Source organism: Crotalus tigris, unplaced genomic scaffold (assembly GCF_016545835.1).
Source record: "Crotalus tigris isolate CLP2741 ecotype Arizona unplaced genomic scaffold, ASM1654583v1 scf7180000019944.6993514239:2294586, whole genome shotgun sequence".
NCBI lineage: Eukaryota > Metazoa > Chordata > Lepidosauria > Squamata > Viperidae > Crotalus > Crotalus tigris.
In genome coordinates this window covers 2,039,871-2,059,956 of record NW_024097783.1, presented here as the reverse complement: position 1 = coordinate 2,059,956, position 20,086 = coordinate 2,039,871, and the positions used below count along the sequence as shown (strand labels likewise).

Below are 20,086 nucleotides of genomic sequence, written 5' to 3'. Positions count from 1 at the left end.
TTAAATGTGGGCGTTGACATGCCTTCTAACATTATTATTATTATTATTATTATTATTATTATTATTATTATTATTATTATTATTGAGAAGGCAGGAAAATCATATGCTTGATAGCTTTTGACTTTATTTCTATCCGCTGATAGTGATTCTTAGAACTAGATTGGGGAACCAACAGCCATAAAAAGGCTGCTGATATAAATCTGATAATGCAAAGTTTCAGGTCATTTGATAAGCCTTCATGCATACATGAAAGGTGTCTGCTGTGTAGAAAGCCCTGTGCTATGTGATAACATGCTATTCCCATGGCCAAAATCACAGCACAACTTTATAGAGAAGACCAGCTGTTCATTTCTGGGTTCAATTCTATTTCTGGACATTCAGCTTGAACAAGGACTGAATTAGTTTAATTACAGTGGATGAAGTTGCTTTCCAAAACTAAACTAAATAAGTAGCCTTGGATTGTGGCCTTTTCTGTTCTTAAAATTTCTTCCTAATTTCTTCTGCTATTCTATCAGTAGCAGTTGGTAGACCAGCTAAAAAAAGTTATATAACAGCTGCAGTTCTAGAAATTTAGATATTTCTTTTACATATGGAGAGTTTGAAATAATTTTGAAATTTAATTAACATTCAATTAACTAACACTATAATTTAAAACATATCATATTGCATTTGTTCTAATACTGTAATAGTGTATCACATTATATCACATGTTCATTTCCATTCATTTTCATTGGCTGATATCTTAGAAGGATGAGAAAACCAATACTAAGATATCAAACATATTTTAATGGTACATTGTATAGAAGTTATTATTATCCCACTATCAGTTAGGACTTAGGCTTTAAAAGCTTTAAATGCTTTCTGTCTTGCTTTAAAATTTGATCTGGCACTTTTACTACATACAGAGGCCTAGGATTAATTTTATGTTTTTATGTCATGATAACCTGTCCATACATTGCTTTTATTTAGCTATTACTTCTATTGCCATCCATACAGTCTATTTCCTTTTTCCTTTTTAAAATTTATTTCTTTAAATGTATCAAAATAATCAATTAGCAAATTGTCCTTTATTATTTATTTGCTGGATTTGTATACCTACTGCTGAACTTGTTTTATTACCTGCAATAATAATATAAATGTGTTGTCAGTAGTTCACATTAATTTATAAAGATGGCCAATTGGCTTATCATCAGTTTATTTAAAGCTGATAATGAAATTAACAAAGATTATGATGGAACTGAATGTTGCTAAATTATAGATAATTACCAGACCTATCATTTTAGAATAAACCTAATCACTTAAAAGATTATTACAGGTAATCTATTTTGAGCATGAATGTGTGCCATAATAAAATAATTGTTGTTGCTTTGATGAAAACAGTGACAACATATTTAGCAAAATAAGATTCAATAGAAACAGCTACCCAGGAAGTGGAAGTACTTTCTATTTTTAAAATCTTCTCTAATGCATAACCCACTCATTAATTTTGGTGTTCTCATCCTTCTCAGGCACTTCTGATCAGTTATTCACATCACATATGTGATGAAAACAGGCCAGAAAGTTATTTCTCTATGTGTGTTTTTGGTCTGTTCTGTTTTAATATAATCCCCACCACCACCTTTGGCGAGACTTTAATATGTGGCATTGTTAAAGGTGATTTTAGGTTTATAGTTATTCATCAGAATATTCTACATTTTCCACTAAGAACAAAAGTATTTCACAAAATAACTGGGACCTAATTAGAGGCTTACTCTGTGTGTGTGTGTGTGTGTGTGTGTGTGTGTGTGTGTGTGTGTGTGTATATGTATATATATACACACACACATACAAATACTGATATGGTATCCAAAACACACCAAGTTTTTTATCTATAGCTATGACCTATTTTTTTATGTTACATATTATTTATAGCTATAACTATAAATAACTATCTAACAAGATGAAATTCAATGGGGAAAAAAGTAAGGTTCTGCATTTAGGCAAGAAAAACCAAATGTACAGGTATAGTATAGGGGGCACCTTGCTCAATAGTAGTAACTGTGAGAGGGATCTCAGAGTCCTAGTGGACAATCACTTAAATATGAGCCAGCAGTGTCCTGCAGCTGCCAAAAAAGCCAACACAGTGCTAGGCTGCATTAACAGAAGGATAGAATCATGATCACATGAAGTGTTAATACCACTTTACAATGCTTTGGTAAGGCCACGCTTGTAATACTGCATCCAGTTTTGGTCACCACGATGTAGAAAAGATGTTGAAATTCTAGAAAGAGTACAGAGAAGAGCAACAAAGATGATTAGAGGACTGAAGACTAAAACATAAGGTTGCTGGAATTGGATATGTCTAGTTTAATGAAGAGAAGGATGAGGGGTGACATGATAGCAGTGTTCCAATATCTCAGGAGTTGCCACAAAGAAGAGGGAGTTAAGGTATTCTCCAAAGCACCTGAAGGCAGGACAAGAAGCAATGGATGGAAACTAATCAAAGAGAGAAGCAACTTAGAATTAAGGAGAAATTTCCTGACAGTCAAAACAATTAATCAGTGGAACAACTTGCCTCCAGAAGTTGTGAATGCTCCAACACTGGAAGTTTTTAAGAAGAGACTGGACAGCCATTTGTCTGAAACGGTATAGCAGCGATGGCGAACCTTTTAGAGTGTGAGTGCCCAAACCCCAACCCCAAACCCCAACCCCAAACCCACTTATTTATCGCAAAGTGCCAGGGCTGCATCAGCATTGTGGTGCCCTCAAGGGGGGGCAGAGAGGTGTCTCTGAGTGCTGCCTCTTGCACGCAAAAACTGGGGGTGCAAAAATGGGCCACTGTGCGGCAAGGCACAAAAATGGCTGCCGCCGCACCGCAGGATGCAAATACCATGACCATGCAAGAACGAGGCAGGGCTAGTGAGTATCGGGCAGGCATGAGCCCTGCCCCATTTACAACGTGTGTGTGCTCGTGGTCCCGTGCCCACATGCACGCATGCAAAATGCTTCCCCCTCCCTTTTCTTCCAGTCCACCAATCAACAATAGTTGGTGATCTCTGCTCTACCACCTCTACTCGAGCTTGCTAGTTGGCCGCTTCGCCTCCTTTGTGCTGGGCGAGGCTCCTGCTCTGGGTGGTAGTGGCGGCCTGATGGACCTGTTGCTGGCAGTGGTGGCGCATGTGCCAACAGAGAGGGCTCTGAGTGCTGCCTTTGGCACGCATGCCATAGGTTCGCCACCACTGTGGTATAGCGTTTCTTACCTGAGCAAGGGGTTGGACTAGATGACCTCCAAGGTTCTTTTCAATTTTATTATTATTATAACATGGTTTCTCTGTTATATGCCTTCATATTATTTATGAGTTCAATTTCTTTTTCTAAAATATCTGCAGCAGTTTTCTAACCCAAAAAACCATCAAGTTTTATACCCCTATTCCAACAATATGCCTTTACAGGATTTCTACACCCTTGTTTCTCTGCACTTTGCGCTTGAACTTTCTTGATATCTTTTGCTCAAAATCCATACTGAGCATAGACATCAGCTCACTCATCTTTTCTTTAGAAGAGGTGATGTCAATGCTGCAAATACTGTATATTCTTGCTTTGACAATATGCAAAACTGTCTGGCATTTATTGGGTTAATACTTAGCTTAGACTGGGCGGGGGAAAAAAGCCCGGGAAAGAAAGAGGAAGTAAACGTTTGACCTTCTCACTAATTGGATAATGTGACCTGTGACTGCATGAGAAGGGAGGGGTTGAGCAAGGAAAGCTTGATGCCAGCGACCGGAAGTTCAGATTCTGGCATCAATTAGTCCAATGGTGACCGGCATAATTTGTAGCTCTGCATATAAAGACTTTAGGAAACATGCCTGAAAGTTCTTTGAAGTGCTTCATTAGTCGGAACTTGTGACAGGTGATAGTTATAGGATCCCCAAAGGTAATTCATTTGTAGCACCTATGTGGATTTGGCCATTTATCTCCTAAAGCCAAACTGTTTAAAATGTTATCATGTTGATACAGATGCCTCTCATCCTAATAGATTGTGAAAGTTTTCTCTATGTAATAAAAGCTTTAAAATATATTTAATTACCCAAACCCTCAGTCAATTGAAAACTGAATTTATAAATAAAAATGGATGTCTTAGTTTAAATTAGTCATGCATCCCTTTTGCTTTGCCTGTCAAGACTGAATTGCTACAATACCTGTTAGCTTCATCATCTTGCCAAAGGAAAGGGGGAGGGAATGGAATGCCAAGAAGCCATTCATGGATGGTGAGAGCCTGCACCACGCCAAGGTTATTGCCGCAGGTGCTCGATGGAGAACAAACAAAAAGAAATATTACTATTGGACAATGTAAACACCCAGTGGGAGGGAAGAGGGAATCCAGTGTTTAACTAAGCAAGCTTTTGCACGGGAAATCTCAGAATTAGTTTTGCTTCTTCAGTTCTGAGATGCTGTACTCAATAAAGTGGTGCCTGCTGGGACTTAATTACCTTGAGGATTCCTTTTGTTGGGTTCCCTAGTTGGACTGCTGACATTACCTCTCTTGAATATCTAGGGGTTTTCTGTGAATATGCATTTATAAGCGTTAGGTTCAAGAGATACCTGGAGGCCTATACAAATTAGGTCAGTCCTTCTCATGATGAGCTGCAAAAACAGCATGTGTAACATTACAAAATATATTTTCTAAAGATAGCATAAGTAAATTCTACCTAATAAATACATTTACATTTTTATCCTAAGTGTAGCTTTGGAAAAGAAAATATAAGTATTAGGATGAGACAAAACATGTTTGAGAGAAAAATCAGTATCAGAATTATGAACTACTATGAGTGGAATAGTTTTATTTTCTAGAACTTGCTCATAATTAATTGAAATACTGCCAAATCAGTTTTTCACAGAGAAGGAGAACCCAGTTAGAAAGATATGTCATTTTAATTTTCCTTCAGTTCAGATTTCAGCAAAGCAGGTATTATCTCAATCCATATAAATGGAGTATTTTAATGATAAAAATGTGTGTATAGTATTTCAGTATTAATATGCATATTATTTGAAGGAAACACAAATCCTTCTAATAGTTCTTCCAGCTAAAAGAGTTAGTATATATGTTTATAAATGAGAGCAAAATGGAATTTAAATGTTGTTACTGTGTATACATTATTCCAGGATTCACTACTTTATAGTCTTTCATATGCAATAAAATCAGATTCCTGTGTTGGTAGTGGAGCAATGTTACGTTGCAGAAGGCAAAATGATGTGCATCTATCCAATAACTGGATATAATAATAAGATGAGACATTAATATTTTTATTTCTATTTCAGATCAGCTTCAAAACATGTAGATAAAGATCTTGGAAATATAGAGGAAAATAAAAAGTTAGAAGAAAACAATCATAAATTGGAAGCTTGAAATACCAAACCATTTGGTTGCCATTCCAGGTATGTTTAACAATTTTATAATGTATTATCTCCTCTGAATATAATTTAATCCTTGCAATAGTTAAATTAGGGAATAAAGAATTTCTTATATATATTCCTATCAAGAGAAATGCATGTTCAGTTGGGCTTGCTGCTGACGTACCTACCTCCCAGCTGCGTTGCAACAGCCCTGCCTGCGTTGCTGGAGTCAGTAGCCGGGGTGGCGGTGGAGTTCCCCAGAATTATGGTACTGGGGGACTTTAACCTACCATCACTTGGCGATCGCTCAGAGGCGGCGCAGGAGTTCATGGCTTCCATGGCAACCATGGACCTGACCCAGGTAATCCAGGATCTGACTCATAGGGGTGGTCACACACTCGACCTTGTGTTTCTCTCGGGGCAATGGAGACATGATCTGGAATTAAGGGGAATAGAGATCTCGCCCTTGTCATGGACAGATCATTTCCTATTGAGGCTGGCCTTCAGAGCATCACTCCCCCATCGCAGGGAGAGGGAGCCGACTAGGTGGTTCTGCCCCAGGCGCCTAATGGACCCAGATCGGTTCCAGGAGGAGCTTGGGGAAATACCTGACTTCCTTGTCCACAACTCGTCCAGGTCCCTGGTTGCGGTCTGGAATGAGGCGGCATCCGGGGCCCTGGATCGAATTGCGCCTTTGCAACCTCTCTGTGGTGGTGGTCCCCGGAGGGCGCCTTGGTTTACTGAGGAGCTCCGGGAGATGAAGCGCCACAAGAGACATCTAGAGCGATGTTGGAGGGCCAGTAACTCTGAATCTGACCGATCACTATTAAGAGCCTATCTTAGGACTTATTTAGTGGCGATAAGGGCAGCACAGCGTGTTCACTTTTCCGCACTTATTGAGTCCGCAGAATCTCGCCCGGCCGCCTTGTTTAGGGTGACCCGCTCCCTTCTTAAAGTGGAGGAGGCAGAGGAACCCTTGCAGGGGAGAGCTGAGGAGTTTGTTCAGTTTCTTTCGGACAAAATCGCTCAGATTCAGAGAGACCTGGACTCCGACTGGGCAGTGCCAGCCGAGTTGCCGGGGGCTGGTCTTAGTCATGTTATCTGGAGCGAGTTTGAGCCTGTGACCCCTGATGAAGTGGACAAGGCCGTGAGGGCAATGAATGCCGCCACCTGTTTATTGGACCCGTGCCCCTCCTGGCTGGTTTCTGCCAGTAGGGAGGTGACACGAGGCTGGCTCCAGGCAATAATCAATGCCTCCTTGATGGAGGGGTCTTTCCCGCAACCTTTAAAGGAAGCGGTGGTGAGGCCCCTCCTCAAGAAGCCTTCCCTGGACCCAGCTGTTTTGAAGAACTTTCGTCCTGTCTCCAACCTCCCCTTTGTGGGGAAGGTTGTAGAGAAGGTGGTGGCGTCCCAACTCTTGCGATCCTTGGATGAAACTAATTATCTGGACCCTTTTCAATCTGGTTTCAGGCCCGGCTACAGCACTGAGACTGCTTTGGTCGCACTGACCGATGACCTCTGGCGAGCCCGGGATAGGGGTCATTCCTCTATCCTGGTGCTTCTTGACCTCTCAGCGGCTTTCGATACCATCAACCATGGTATCCTTCTGTGTCGTCTCGGAGAGGTGGGGGTGGGCGGCACCGTATTGCGGTGGTTCTCCTCCTACCTCTCTGACAGGTCGCAGTTGGTGTTGGTGGGCGGACAGAGATCGACCCCTAGGCGCCTCGATCATGGGGTGCCTCAGGGCTCGGTCCTGTCCCCCCTCCTTTCTAACATCTACATGAAACCACTGGGTGAGATCATTCAGCGACAATGGGGTGAGGTATCATCAGTACGGGGATGATACCCAATTATATATCTCCACCCCGTGTCCTTTCAGTGAAGCAGTCGACGTGATGTGCCGGTGCCTGGAAGATGTGAGGGTCTGGATGGGGGTGAACAGGCTTAGACTCAACCCTGACAAGACCGAGTGGCTCTGGGTCTTGCCTCCCAAAGGTCAACTGGATGGTCCATCATTAGTCCTGGGTGAGGCAAATTTACCTCCCTCAGTGCAGGCACGCCAGTTGGGTGTCCTCCTGGACTCACAGCTAAATTTGGAACAACATCTATCGGCTGTGGCCAGGGGGACCTTTGCCCAGGTTCGCCTGGTGCACCAGTTGCGGCCTTATCTGGACCGAGAGTCTTTACTCACAGTCACTCATGCCCTTGTCACCTCAAGACTGGATTACTGTAATGCGCTCTACATGGGGCTACCCTTGAAGAGCGTTCGGAGGCTGCAGTTGGTTCAGAATGCAGCCGCGAGAGCAATTGTGGGCGCGCCAAGGTACGCCCATGTGTCACCTATCCTCCGCGAGCTGCACTGGCTTCCTGTGGGTCTCCGGACGCAATTCAAGGTGTTGGTTATCACCTTTAAAGCCCTTCATGGCATAGGGCCAGGTTACTTATAGGACCGCATACTGCCGCACAGTTCCCAGAGACCGGTGAGGTCCCATAGATTGGGCCTCCTTCAGGTCCCGTCGGCCAGACAATGTCAGCTGGCGGGCCCTCGGGGAAGGGCCTTTTCTGTGGTGGCTCCGACCTGGTGGAATCAACTTTCCCCCAAGGTTCGAACAACTCCCACCCTGCCGGCCTTTAAGAAAGCCGTTAAAACTCTCCTGTTCCGGCAGGCCTGGGGCTGATGTCCCCGGGGGGGGGGCGGGATATGATCGGACTTGTGGTATGATTGTATTATTTTATTGTTTTATTCTTAGATGATTGTTTTAATTTTGTACGCCGCCCTGAGTCCTTTGGGATTGGCGGCATATAAATAAAATTAAATAAATAAATAAATAATGTTTAGCCATTTAAAATTTAAAGTGCCTTCAGCAGCAATAGTTTGTTGGGATTGTCTATGTTTAGGAAAAAATATGCTCTAAAATATGCTATAAGTTGCACTTTATAGCCAGCTGAACCAGTGCTGTCTTAGACAATCTCGTAGAGAGCATAGGGAGTAGCTTTGAAGAAAAACAGGAAAAGTTACTATCATGGCAACAGTTGGTTAAGCGGGGTTTCAGCCAGGCTAAGAAACTAATTTGAGAAAATGTCTCAGACAAGCGTGTCTCTAGTTCACATGAAAATAAAGTAAGAGAGGGAATAAAGTAAGAGAGGTTAGTAAGATTTTGTTACTGTAGCTGTCACAATATAAGTACTTCTGATTTACACTCACTGAATGAACCAGGAACTCCATGCAAGCAGTTGATTCGACTCATTCCAAGTCTGAAATACACGACCAGGAGGAAATATTAAGCATCTATGTAGGCAGTGAGAAAGTCTAGATCAACAATTTGGTTCATTCCGATGTGCTGATTTTGTGCCATTTCAAAGAAAAGGTTGATTTCTGAAATCATACGTGTGATCATAAAACTTCAAGGTTCACTGTCAACGTTTTATTGATTTTACAGGTAACTCTCTTACATTACAGTCTGGATGCCACCATTGATGCACAGTTACATTTTCTGCCATTTCACATTGTGACTGTTGTGTAACATGGCTTGAAATTTTTAGGCAGGAGTAATAGCTATTAAAATATTAATTAAAATTTTACATGGTTCTATCAGGGAAGAGAAGAGGCCTCCCGGTTTTAGAAATGCACAATTATTTGGCCAGTATTTATGCTTAAATAGTGTATGTACATACAGAATGAGTCCAAGTGTCCTGGAAACTTACCTGTTAATCAGGATTTATATCATGCTGTCAATTAGATTTCCTGAAGAAATAGGTTGGAAACAGATCCTCCTGGAGAAAAATCTGTCTGTGTTGTTATGAAAAATTGACACCAACTTGATGGTATATACAGATTGTCCTTGACTTACAATCACAGTTGGGACAAGAGTTTCCATTATAAGTCATTGCAAGTCGAGTCAGACCCACTCTAATGACAAGTTTTATAGCAGTCATTAAGCTAATCACCATCACATGGTTGTTAAGCTAATTGTGTGGCTGTTAATGAAATACAACTTTCCCAATGGTTTTTTTTTTTTTGCCATAAATCAGAAAAAAGGTAGAAAAATGTGATCATGTGACTGCGGATGCTACAATCAGTCGTAAACGTGAGCAGGTTGCCAAAACCTGATTTTTTTTCTTGATGTCACATCACAATCTTGTAAATGTAAATCTATATTTTCTTGTACTGACTTCTGGAAATTCTTAACTATTCTTCATCTTCTACATGACAGAGCTTCAAATATTGGAAGACAGTTCCTCACAGTCTTCTGTTTCCCTCACTAAATCTCAGGAAAAAAAATCATTAGTTATCTGCTTTATAAGCACAAAGCAATGTACAAGTTGAGATAGTTCAGTATGAATGTTCTCAACTAATTTTTGAAAAATTCTTAAAAGCAGTGTAATTGGGGAACAGTGTTAAACTATTTCTGGAAACTATCATAACTTTCTGGAAACAAGGTAGGATATGTAGTATGCTGCTTTTCCTGTTAATTTCCATGCCGCTGTCATTATTCAGTTGTTTATGTTTTCTCCCTACTTTTTCTTACACCATTCAATTTAAACAATATATCAACAAGAACTTTCTAGTATTACAGAAATGAACAGTCATGGAGCAATTTTCTTTAACTAATTGCCAGTTACATTAGAAAATAAAATTTCAACCATATCCTTCTGTGCCCTTTATGCCACATTTATACCGGATCTTCTTTATTTACTGTCTTTGTTCTGTTTTTAGAAAATAAATATAGACCAACAGAAGCATGAACATGGATTATGTTTAAGATATGTAAGAAGATGTGACGGCTTTTCATGGTTCAAGTATTATACAGATCATTGTTTCAAGTTTTCAAAAATTATATATCCACTTTTCTCAAGCTTACAAAATTTCAGCAAAACTAATTTTGGCAACAGCCGTAATAATAGGTCAAAATTGTGTTCAGTTTGAATATATATATTATTTTTTGTAAATGTCTGCACTGAAGATTACTTTTGGTTTGCCTTTATGTAAATTTTTTACGTAGCTATTTTTATACACTGTAAGGCTTTGTTCTGGGAGTTGCTCGTAATCTGATGTATAGTGTAATGTTTTTATTTTCAACGTTTTTTGCACCCTTTAAAGAGGTACATTTCTAATTCTGACTGCTATCAGTAAATCTACTTTGCACAGTGAGTATTTAATTTATAAAATTGCCTTATGGAAAAATGAAACATTTTTTTGCTTTTCAAAAATCACTGTAAGAAAAAAATATTTAAAAAATCTGTAAGGGGAAAAATAGAAAAAATCAAACTAACCACTTTATAATATAATAAAAATCTGCTAAACTATTAATAACATGTACATAACTGTCAAAGGGTAATCAGGTATTATTCAAGATTCATGTTATTGTGTATACCAATGTGTATTATGAAGTCTTTTTTAGACAGGAAAATCTTTTTATTGATAGCATTCTGAAAAACTTTTTTTTTCAGTTACATGATATATAGTATGAATGACTGGAATTAATAATTAGTTCAGATTTTTTTTTTTGTTTTCCACTGCCTTAAAATTACCTTTGTTTTTTTAAATTTCAAAAAGGAAACAAATAATTGGAGGTTTTTTCTTTCTTTTTTTAAGTGATCATACTTAAGCTGCATTTTTCCACAAAATAGAATATATATATTTTTGTGTGTATGTGTATGTTTTTGTTAACAACACTACAGATATTGCACCTTGAGATGATTTTAGTGTTTTTAACTGGTACATAATTTATCAAAAGTACAGAAATTGTAACAATACAATGAAATCTATGTATCTTTAGTTACACTCAAGACTGTAACTTTGTAGACCTGTTTTAAGCTTGAGAATTTTTTTAGAAAGTTAGCATAAAAAGAAACATTTGGATAGATCAGGAGAAATAGTGTTTAGCAATGTTTCCTCTTTTAGCAGAAAACTAGCATTTGGGAGGATATAATAACTTTTTTTAATCAGCAGGGAGATAGAATTAGAATAAGTATATAGTTTGGTTTACCAATTTATGATTCTGGGGAAAAGGATGAGTCTCTAGCTTATTGGAAAGTTGCTTAGGAGAGAAAAGGAGATGGACATTAGGAAATGCATTTTGCCACATAGGAGAGGGGGGAGAAACTGTTGTGAATTTGTAAAATGTTAAATGTTTGGGCAGTAGTGACTAATATCTTAAATAAAACCTTCCTATAATGTATTGGCATGAATTAAATACATGAAATGTTTTAGAAATTCAATAGTGTATAAAAATATTTCACAAGAATCCTGTAAAAAGTCCTCTCTGCACTGGGGAAGGCTTTATTTGGCAATGTAACAACAAATCTTGATAAATGTTAAACCAAAGTTAAAAGGGGGATAAAACCAAAGTCTTGTGTTCTGTATGGCTAAGCCATTTATGAAATCTATGTAAATACTGTGATTTTTTTTTCTTTTTCTCCTTTTCCTTTTTTAGAATTTGTTTACAATGATTCTAAAATTTTTAAGCACCTGTTTTCCAAAATAAAATGTGAACACATGCAAAAAAGATTATATATAATTTGTTCTGATGTGAAGTCATCACTACCTTTAAGAAAAAAATCAACTGTTATAAATACAGGAAAGGGGGAAACAAGATTTAAAGTGGCCTTGGATAATATGAAATATAAAAATAAATACGAAGGTATTCCCATTTAGGAAAGGAAATCTCTTTGCTCTATTAATAAAAAATAAAATGATTCACATGACTGCTTGACCATGCTTGAAACTGAAAGAAAAAAAAGTGGAAGTGCTTAAATTCTGCATCCATCCAGTGTCAGCATGAAAAAGGACTAAAACTCTCATATTTCTAAAGTCTATTTACTTACCACTGTTACTTTTTTGGGGAGGTGCCTGCTCTACTGTTCAGAATTCATGCTAAACATGTTACAGAAATCTACAGTACAAATTAATTGTTGCCATTAATGCCTGAAAGACAATAAAAATGAAGTATGTTTTCCCATTCCGGTGTGACATTTCAGTTCAAAGATATTATTTGTGTATAAAATAAATTTTTGGACATTGTGGTGGCATGAATCTTCAGCTTTTTTCAGATATTTTGACATGTGCCAAATGAAACACCTTCATGCATTTTATTTATCTTTGATTTACCTACTCTTTATATAATTTATGAAAGTTAATATATTTAAAGGTAGAATTTAACTGTTAATTGTGAGGTATTTGTTTTATTTTATTTTTATTCTCTTTCATTATTAAGCCCTGAAGAAATTTACAGTTTGGTTTTTTATCCAGCATCTTTATTCAAAACTGTATTCTCCAATATATTAAGATAAAATTAACATTCATGATTATGAACATGGTTCAGCCATTTGTGCATGCTTATTATTTCAATGTAAAAGTAAACAACATCACGTTTTATTGAAAATGCTTGTTAATTTAATATTTCAGTGACAGAAAAAGTGATTCATTTTAGACCATTCTTTAAATTCAAAATCCAGTAAAATTACTTCCATGTGAGTTGCATCTTTGGCTAATAATCATTAAAAATAAAAATAGCAGGATAGAATTCTAAATTTAAGCCAGAACCTGGTTTCAGTGTGAAGTATTAACATTCTACTATTCTAATTCCCATCTACTCTTCTTTTTCTTTCTTTTTCCCATTAAATTAGAAAGAAATATCAATTGTCTTACAGGAGTAATTTCATTATTTCCAAAATTATGAATAAGGATAAGGTTTGGCAAAACATAATTCCCTTGGAAGAGAAAATGTTGAATAGTCTCCATCTAGAAAAGTTTAAATCTATTTAAGTACTTCACAAAAACAAGTGCTGTAACTTTCAATTTTAAAGTTTAATGGAACATTCCTCTTATTTGTTTATAATTTTTTTAAAAAAAATTGTGTGGCATTGTTTGCAAGACAGGCAAGAATAGAAACTTTACTATTGCAAGCAATAGAAAGTAAATAACCTTTACTAACCCAGCTACCAATTAAATTTCAATCACCCTGATGTGATTTTAGGCTATTCAGTACTTAAAACAACTTTTCTTTGTCTTAGGGATTTTAAGATATTGCCTTTTCCATTTGGAAAGTGCAAACAAGGAAAAGGGTATCAAAGAGAAGGATATCTTCTCTACATTTTTCTAGAGAAAAGTTGAATAAATCCCCTGTCACTGGAGTGCTCATCCAACAATCTTAAGCGCTGCCCTTAAATATGATTGATTTTACCAGTATTTTGTGGGAGATAATGTTTTACTGGATTGGCTCTGGACCAGTTAGGAAAAAAACAATTTGATAGGAAGGATTGTTTTGAAAAGCTGGCAGAATGATAGCTGCTAAGAGTTCCTAAAAGGTTAAATACATATAGCTAAACATGTAGAAACTAGTCAGTGGATTAAATATTTCTATCACAGGAACATTTGTGCTGAAAGATATTAGTCTGACGGCCAACTAATTTTTTCCATAGGGCAGAGGTAATAATATCAGGAAAGTTGAAAGAGACAGAGGGACTAAATCTGGCTGCATAAGACCAAGCCTTAAGAACAAATGCATATACTGTAAAACCAGAATTGATAATACAGTACCAAACAGAAAATGCTATCAAGAAGATTGCACAGATGGACTACAAAAATGATATAACAAATTAGCAAATGATGAGTTGGAATATCTGCAAAAAATACTATTTGCTTCAAAGCAAGAACTGGTGGGACCATAAAACAGACAATGTAATAGAAAATCAATAAGTTAAAGTACTTTAGAACCTTAGAATTCAAACAGACAAGCATCTGCCACATAAATCCCCAGATTTAACAACTGTAAAAAAAAAAGGCAAAAAATTCTGGATAGTGGAGGCAATACTGGAATTAACAGAATAGGAAAGAAAGAACAAGAAAAAATAATAAAATGCAAAAACCTGCAAATAGAAGTAGAATTTCTGAGGCAAAAGAAAGCAAAGATACTCCCAATGATACTAAGCACCTTTGAGTACAATCCCAAAATATTTGGAGCACCACTTGAACATGATTGACATTGATAAAACCACCATCAGTCAATTGCAAAAGGCAGCTTTACTTGGAATAGCTTACATCCTGTGATAACACCATCAAACAACATCTGCCTATCCCAAGTCTTTGGGAAGGACTCGATAGGTGGATAAAAATACCAAATCCAGTCTGAACATTTTGCTGACTGCGACGAAGCACAATACAAAAAAAAGGTTTTTCATAGGCCAAAATTCTAATCTTTCAAATAAAATACAGTCAAATCTCAAACCTTCAGCCAATCCCAATTTAATGACCCATGAAAAAGAAGCATATTGAGAACTATTTTCCAAAGCACCCAAAGGCCAGACAAGGAACAATGGATGGAAAGTGATCAAAAAAGAGATTTAACTTCGAAATAAGGAAAAGTTTTCTGACAGTGAGAACAATCAACCAATGGAACAGCCTTTATAAGATGTCACTGGAGGCTTTCAAGAAAAGACTGGACAGCCACTTGTCAGAAATGGTATATGGTCTGCTGCTTGAGGAGGAGGCTGGACTAGATCAGTGATGGCGAACCTTTTAGAGACCGAGTGCCAAACTGCAACCCAAAACCTATTTATGCATCGCCGGGTGCCGGGTGGGTGTGGCCCATTGGTTGGGCATGGCTGCCGTGGTAACAGCAGACTGGGTGGGACTAAAAAGTTCAATCAATCAATTCCAACTTTGCAAGATCTTTTTTTCCCATAAGAAGTTGAAATTGACTGATTGAATCTTTTTTTTTTTTGCACATGGTGGTGGAGGCCTAAAGCGAAAAGGTTTTATAAAACCCAGCTGAAGGCCTAGAACTGGAGCAATGGTGCGTGTGCCCACAGAGAGGGCTCTGAGTGCCACCTCTGGCACCCGTGCCATAGGTTCACCACCACTGGACTAGATGAACAAAAAAGGTCCCTTCCAACTTTGTTAGTCTAACTCTTTCAGAAGTCCAGGAGTGAGAAGGAGCCAGGTGGGCAAATGAAAACAATGTTTTTAAAAACATGATAATTGACCGCTAAGAAGATTGTCTTATGGCCCATTTTCATCTCTTGAAAGAACAAGAATATATGTGGTTGCCACTTTAGACAATCTCAGAGAACATTCAGTGTGAAAAAGGCAGTCGCTAATATGTACCTGTGCCAGTGAGTGGTGCTTTATAGGTGATATCCAGACATCTAAATTGCTGCTGTTCAAGTACCAACTACTTCTTACTACAATAAGAAGTTCTATCCATCAGCAGTCTAGATACTGTATACCTGACTAGCTTTATCTTAGTCATAATCAAAGGGAGCTCCAGATTGGGCACATTGCTGTTGATATGGGCACAGTACTGTTAACAAGCCTCCTTCCTGGTAAGGCCTTAATTCTCACACCAATTAAAGCCTGACTGAGGCTTTAACTTCAAGCAGAAATCTGCTGCCACAAATCTAGGAAAATATCCTTGTCATAGAATTGTTTTAAGGAGAGTAGAATCCCATTTATAATAATCAAAAGCAATGTTTCTAGAAGTCCAAGATATTTTCAGGTGAACAGTAGATTTTTCATGTCAGCTTAACCAGAATGGCATTAAATTGCATCTTTTGGGGATTGCAGACAAAAAGTGCAATGGACCCCCGATAAAGTGGAAAGATGTGATAATGATATTATAATGGTAACCATTACACTTCAGTCAAAAGGACTATTAGCACATAAATGCATTGTCATTTGTTTTATATGTACATGATATATAATGTTTAATATGGAAATAAAATTACCTTGGACTTTTTTTTTTTTTTAATTGAAAGTTTTATAAATTTTACAAAAAGACAAAAACAATACAAAACAAAAAACAACATATACAAAAAAGAAACTAAACATTACATATAAAAAAAAAAAACCATCCCCCACCCCTCACAAAAACCCTCCCTTCCCCCCCCCCTGAGCTTCCCAGAGCAGAATATAGGCTTAATTAAAAATTAAGAAATAAAAATAAAAAATTAAATTAAAAAATTTATATTTATATATATATATATAAAAAATATCTATATATATATATATAAATAAAACTTATAAAAAAGCTATGTAATATTTTTGTATACCCAATCTAAATTGTATAAATTTTATCCATTTGTCCCAAACAGCAAGGAACTTCTCTTGCGTTTGTTGCTTTAAGAAAGCCGAAATCTTTGCCATTTCCGCCAGATAAGCTACCTTAAGAAACCATTCCTGCAATGTAGGCAAAGATTCCTTCTTCCAATATTGTCCTACTAACAGCCTAGCGGCTGTAATCAAATTTAACATCAATACAACCTCCTTTGTATCACAATCTGTAACAATGCCTAACAAAAATAATTGCGGAGTAAATTTTACCCTCCTTCTAAAAATTCTCTGGATATTCCACCATATTTTGATCCAAAATGCTTTTATCTCTCTGCATGACCACCAAATATGATAATAGGAAGCATCCTTATAACCACATCTCCAACATTTGGGTTGCACGTCAGGGTACATAAGAGACATTTTTTGTGGATCAAGGTGCCATCTATAAAACATTTTATAAAAATTCTCCCTAAGGTTCTGTGCTTGTGTAAATTTGACATTTCTCACCCAAATGGTTTCCCAAATGTCCAATGAGACTGGGACACCAAAATTCTGCGCCCATCTAATCATACAATCTTTAATTAATTCCGTTTCTGAGTCCATTTCAACTAATACCCCATAAATTCTCTTGATATGGGTTTGTCTTTGATCCTTGACTTGCTTAATAAGATTTCCATCTTCTCTAAGAAAACCCAATTTACAATCCACCTTCCATTTATCTACTAGTTGCCTATATTGAAACCAAGAATAAATAATATTTTCTTGCGCTAAATCTTCCCGTAATCTTAACTGCCAGTTTTGCCCATCCCATCTAAGTAACTGACTATAAGACACCATGTCCATTTTTACTCCTCTTTTTATTCCTTCTATCGCATGCCAAGGTATAGCCCATAATGGAACTTTAAAATCACTTTTATAATATTTTCTCCAAATCCTAAGTAAAGAAATTCTTAAAATATGAGATTTAAAGACCCAGTCCATTTTTTTATTAAATATTAAATAGGCATGCCACCCATAAAGTAAATCCCATCCCTCTAAATGAAGTATCTCAGGATTTGTCAAATTTACCCAATCACTGATTAGTGTTAAGACCACCGCATCGTAATATAATTTCAAATTTGGTACCTTAAGTCCACCCCTCTCACGGAAGTCTTGCATAATTTTAAACTTAACCCTTGGCTTTTTCCCTGCCCAAATAAATTTATTAAGACCCTTCTGCCACTCACTTAAATTAATCTCATTTTTCAAAATCGGTAACATTTGAAACAAAAAAAGAAACTTGGGTAGAATATTCATTTTTATCACTGCAATTCTTCCCATGAGGGATAATTGCAACTTCTCCCAATTCTTCAAGTCCTTCTGTACCCTGACCCACAACCTTTCATAATTATTTTTAAATAATTTTACATTAGAAACAGACAACATCACCCCCAAATATTTTACCTTATTAACAATCTCAAAACCCGTCAAGTTAGCCAAAATCTGCTTCTCCTGACTAGACATATTTTTAGGTAAGATTTTAGTCTTATTTACATTAATCTTGAAACCCGAAACCAAACCATAATGATGAATCAACTGTAATAAGTTTACTGCAGAATAATCAGGTTGCGACAAAGTAACAACCAAGTCATCCGCAAAAGCTCTCAACTTATATTCTTTTTTGTTAACTTCTATTCCTTTAATTTCCTGAGACTCTCGAATTTTGATCAATAATATTTCCAGTGTTAAAACAAACAACAATGGCGATAAAGGACACCCCTGTCTAGTACCTTTCTCTATTGTAAAAACCTCCGACAAACCTCCATTAACAATAAGTTGTGCCATTTGTTTTTGATATATTACCGTAAGAGCTTGTAATATCTTTTCGCCAAAATTCATTTCTTCCATTACTCTTAGCATAAAATGCCAATTCAATTGATCAAATGCTTTTTCAGCATCTAAAAATATGAGCCCTGCAGGAACTTGGTTGTTCTTGTCTAAATATTCTAATAGATTAATAATTTGTCTAACATTATTTTTCATATACCTTCCTGTTATAAACCCTGATTGATCTTTATGCACAAGATGATGCGCCACCCTCATAAGCCTATTTACCAAGATTTTTACAAATATCTTATAATCCACATTTAAAAGAGATATAGGCCTATAATTTTTTGGTAAAGTAAGATCTTGATCCTCCTTTGGAATCAATGATATAAAAGCACTACGCCATGAAGGAGGAATCTCTAAACCCTGTAAGATACCATTAAAAAGATCATTTAGTGGTTGGATCATCTCCTCCATTAAAGCTTTATAATAAACAGCTGTTAACCCATCCGTACCCGGTGCTTTCCCTAGTTTCAATTGTTGAATTGCTGAGGCAATTTCCTCCTTAGTAATTAAGCCATTAATTTCATGTTTCTGATCCTCAGTCAGTTTAGGAAAACTTGCCTCAGCTAAATATTTATTTATATCTAGCAGTTGCACATTAGTAGATTTGTATAACTTTTGATAATAATCCAAAAAAGATTTTTTAATCAATTCCTTCTGAGAAACTAATTTACCCTTGTAATTTATTTTCTCTATTATTCTCTGTCTCTGTTTCTTTCTTAATTGATAAGCCAACCATCTCCCAGGCTTATTAGCATTACAAAATGTATTTTGTTTCATAAACAATAAATTGGTTGCTGCTTGATCTGCTATCAACATATTAAATTGTGACCTTAGTAACTTTACAGATTCTTTAATACTTTCATCAGAAGGATTTAGAATCAAGGCCCTTTCTTTTGATTTAATTTCATCTTCAAGTTCTCTACGTTTCTGAATCTGCTTCCGCTTATGACAATTATTCATTTTTATCAAAACACCACGCATAAATGCTTTACCTGCATCCCATACCATTGACATTGAAGTCCCCTTATACATGTTCAAAGCAAAATAGTCCTTTAAACACTCCTTTAACTTTTGAACATTCTTCTCTTGTCTGAACAAATTTTCATTAACTCTCCAGGATCTCCTTTCCTCTTTCTCTTGAGTCAGCTCCATCCAAACTGGGCTATGATCCGTCAGTGATCTAGGAAAAATCTTTACATTCTTTACTTTATTATACAAATCCGTAGTAATCAAAAAAAAGTCAATTCTTGAAAAAGATTGGTGTCTATCAGAAAAAAAAGTGAAATCTCTCTCCTCTTGATTACATTCCCGCCAATAATCCCTTAATTCCCAGTCTTCCTTCATATCAAAAAAAGCTTTAGGTAACCTTGCTTGTTTAAGAAAAGGAGAGGAACCTTTCTTGTCCCTTTGTATATCTAAGACACCATTCCAATCACCCATTAATACCACTGATCTATAGTCAAGCAATGTTATTTTTTGATGTAACTGCTTATAAAATTGTTCCTGTTGTTGATTTGGAGCATAAAGTCCCACTATAAGTACTTTCTTACCATATATACCAAGTTCAATCATCACATATCTCCCCTGGGGATCTGATTCTACCAGACAAGCTGGTAGGTTTTGTTTAACATATATAACAACTCCCCCTTTCTTCCCAGGAGCAGAAGATATAACATGAGATCCCAAACGAGCATTGACTAAATATTTCTGATCTTTAAATAAAATATGAGTTTCCTGTAAGCAAATAACATCATTGGTATGTTGCTTCAAATAATAAAAGATTTTTTT

The 20,086-nt window shown here is 36.8% G+C and overlaps 1 protein-coding gene across 2 annotated transcripts in view; it reads left to right on the top strand.

Annotated features, from left to right (window-relative positions):
* Positions 1-12,335, top strand: part of ALCAM (activated leukocyte cell adhesion molecule) — a 135,823-nt gene extending 123,488 nt beyond the window's left edge. For both annotated transcript variants that reach the window (XM_039365023.1, XM_039365022.1), the window contains 2 exons: positions 5,299-5,415; positions 10,091-12,335. In XM_039365023.1, coding sequence (XP_039220957.1) covers positions 5,299-5,386 — 88 coding nt within the window. In that variant the 3' untranslated portion in view covers positions 5,387-5,415; positions 10,091-12,335. The remainder of the gene's footprint in view (positions 1-5,298; positions 5,416-10,090) is intronic.
* Positions 12,336-20,086: the final 7,751 nt, after the last annotated feature.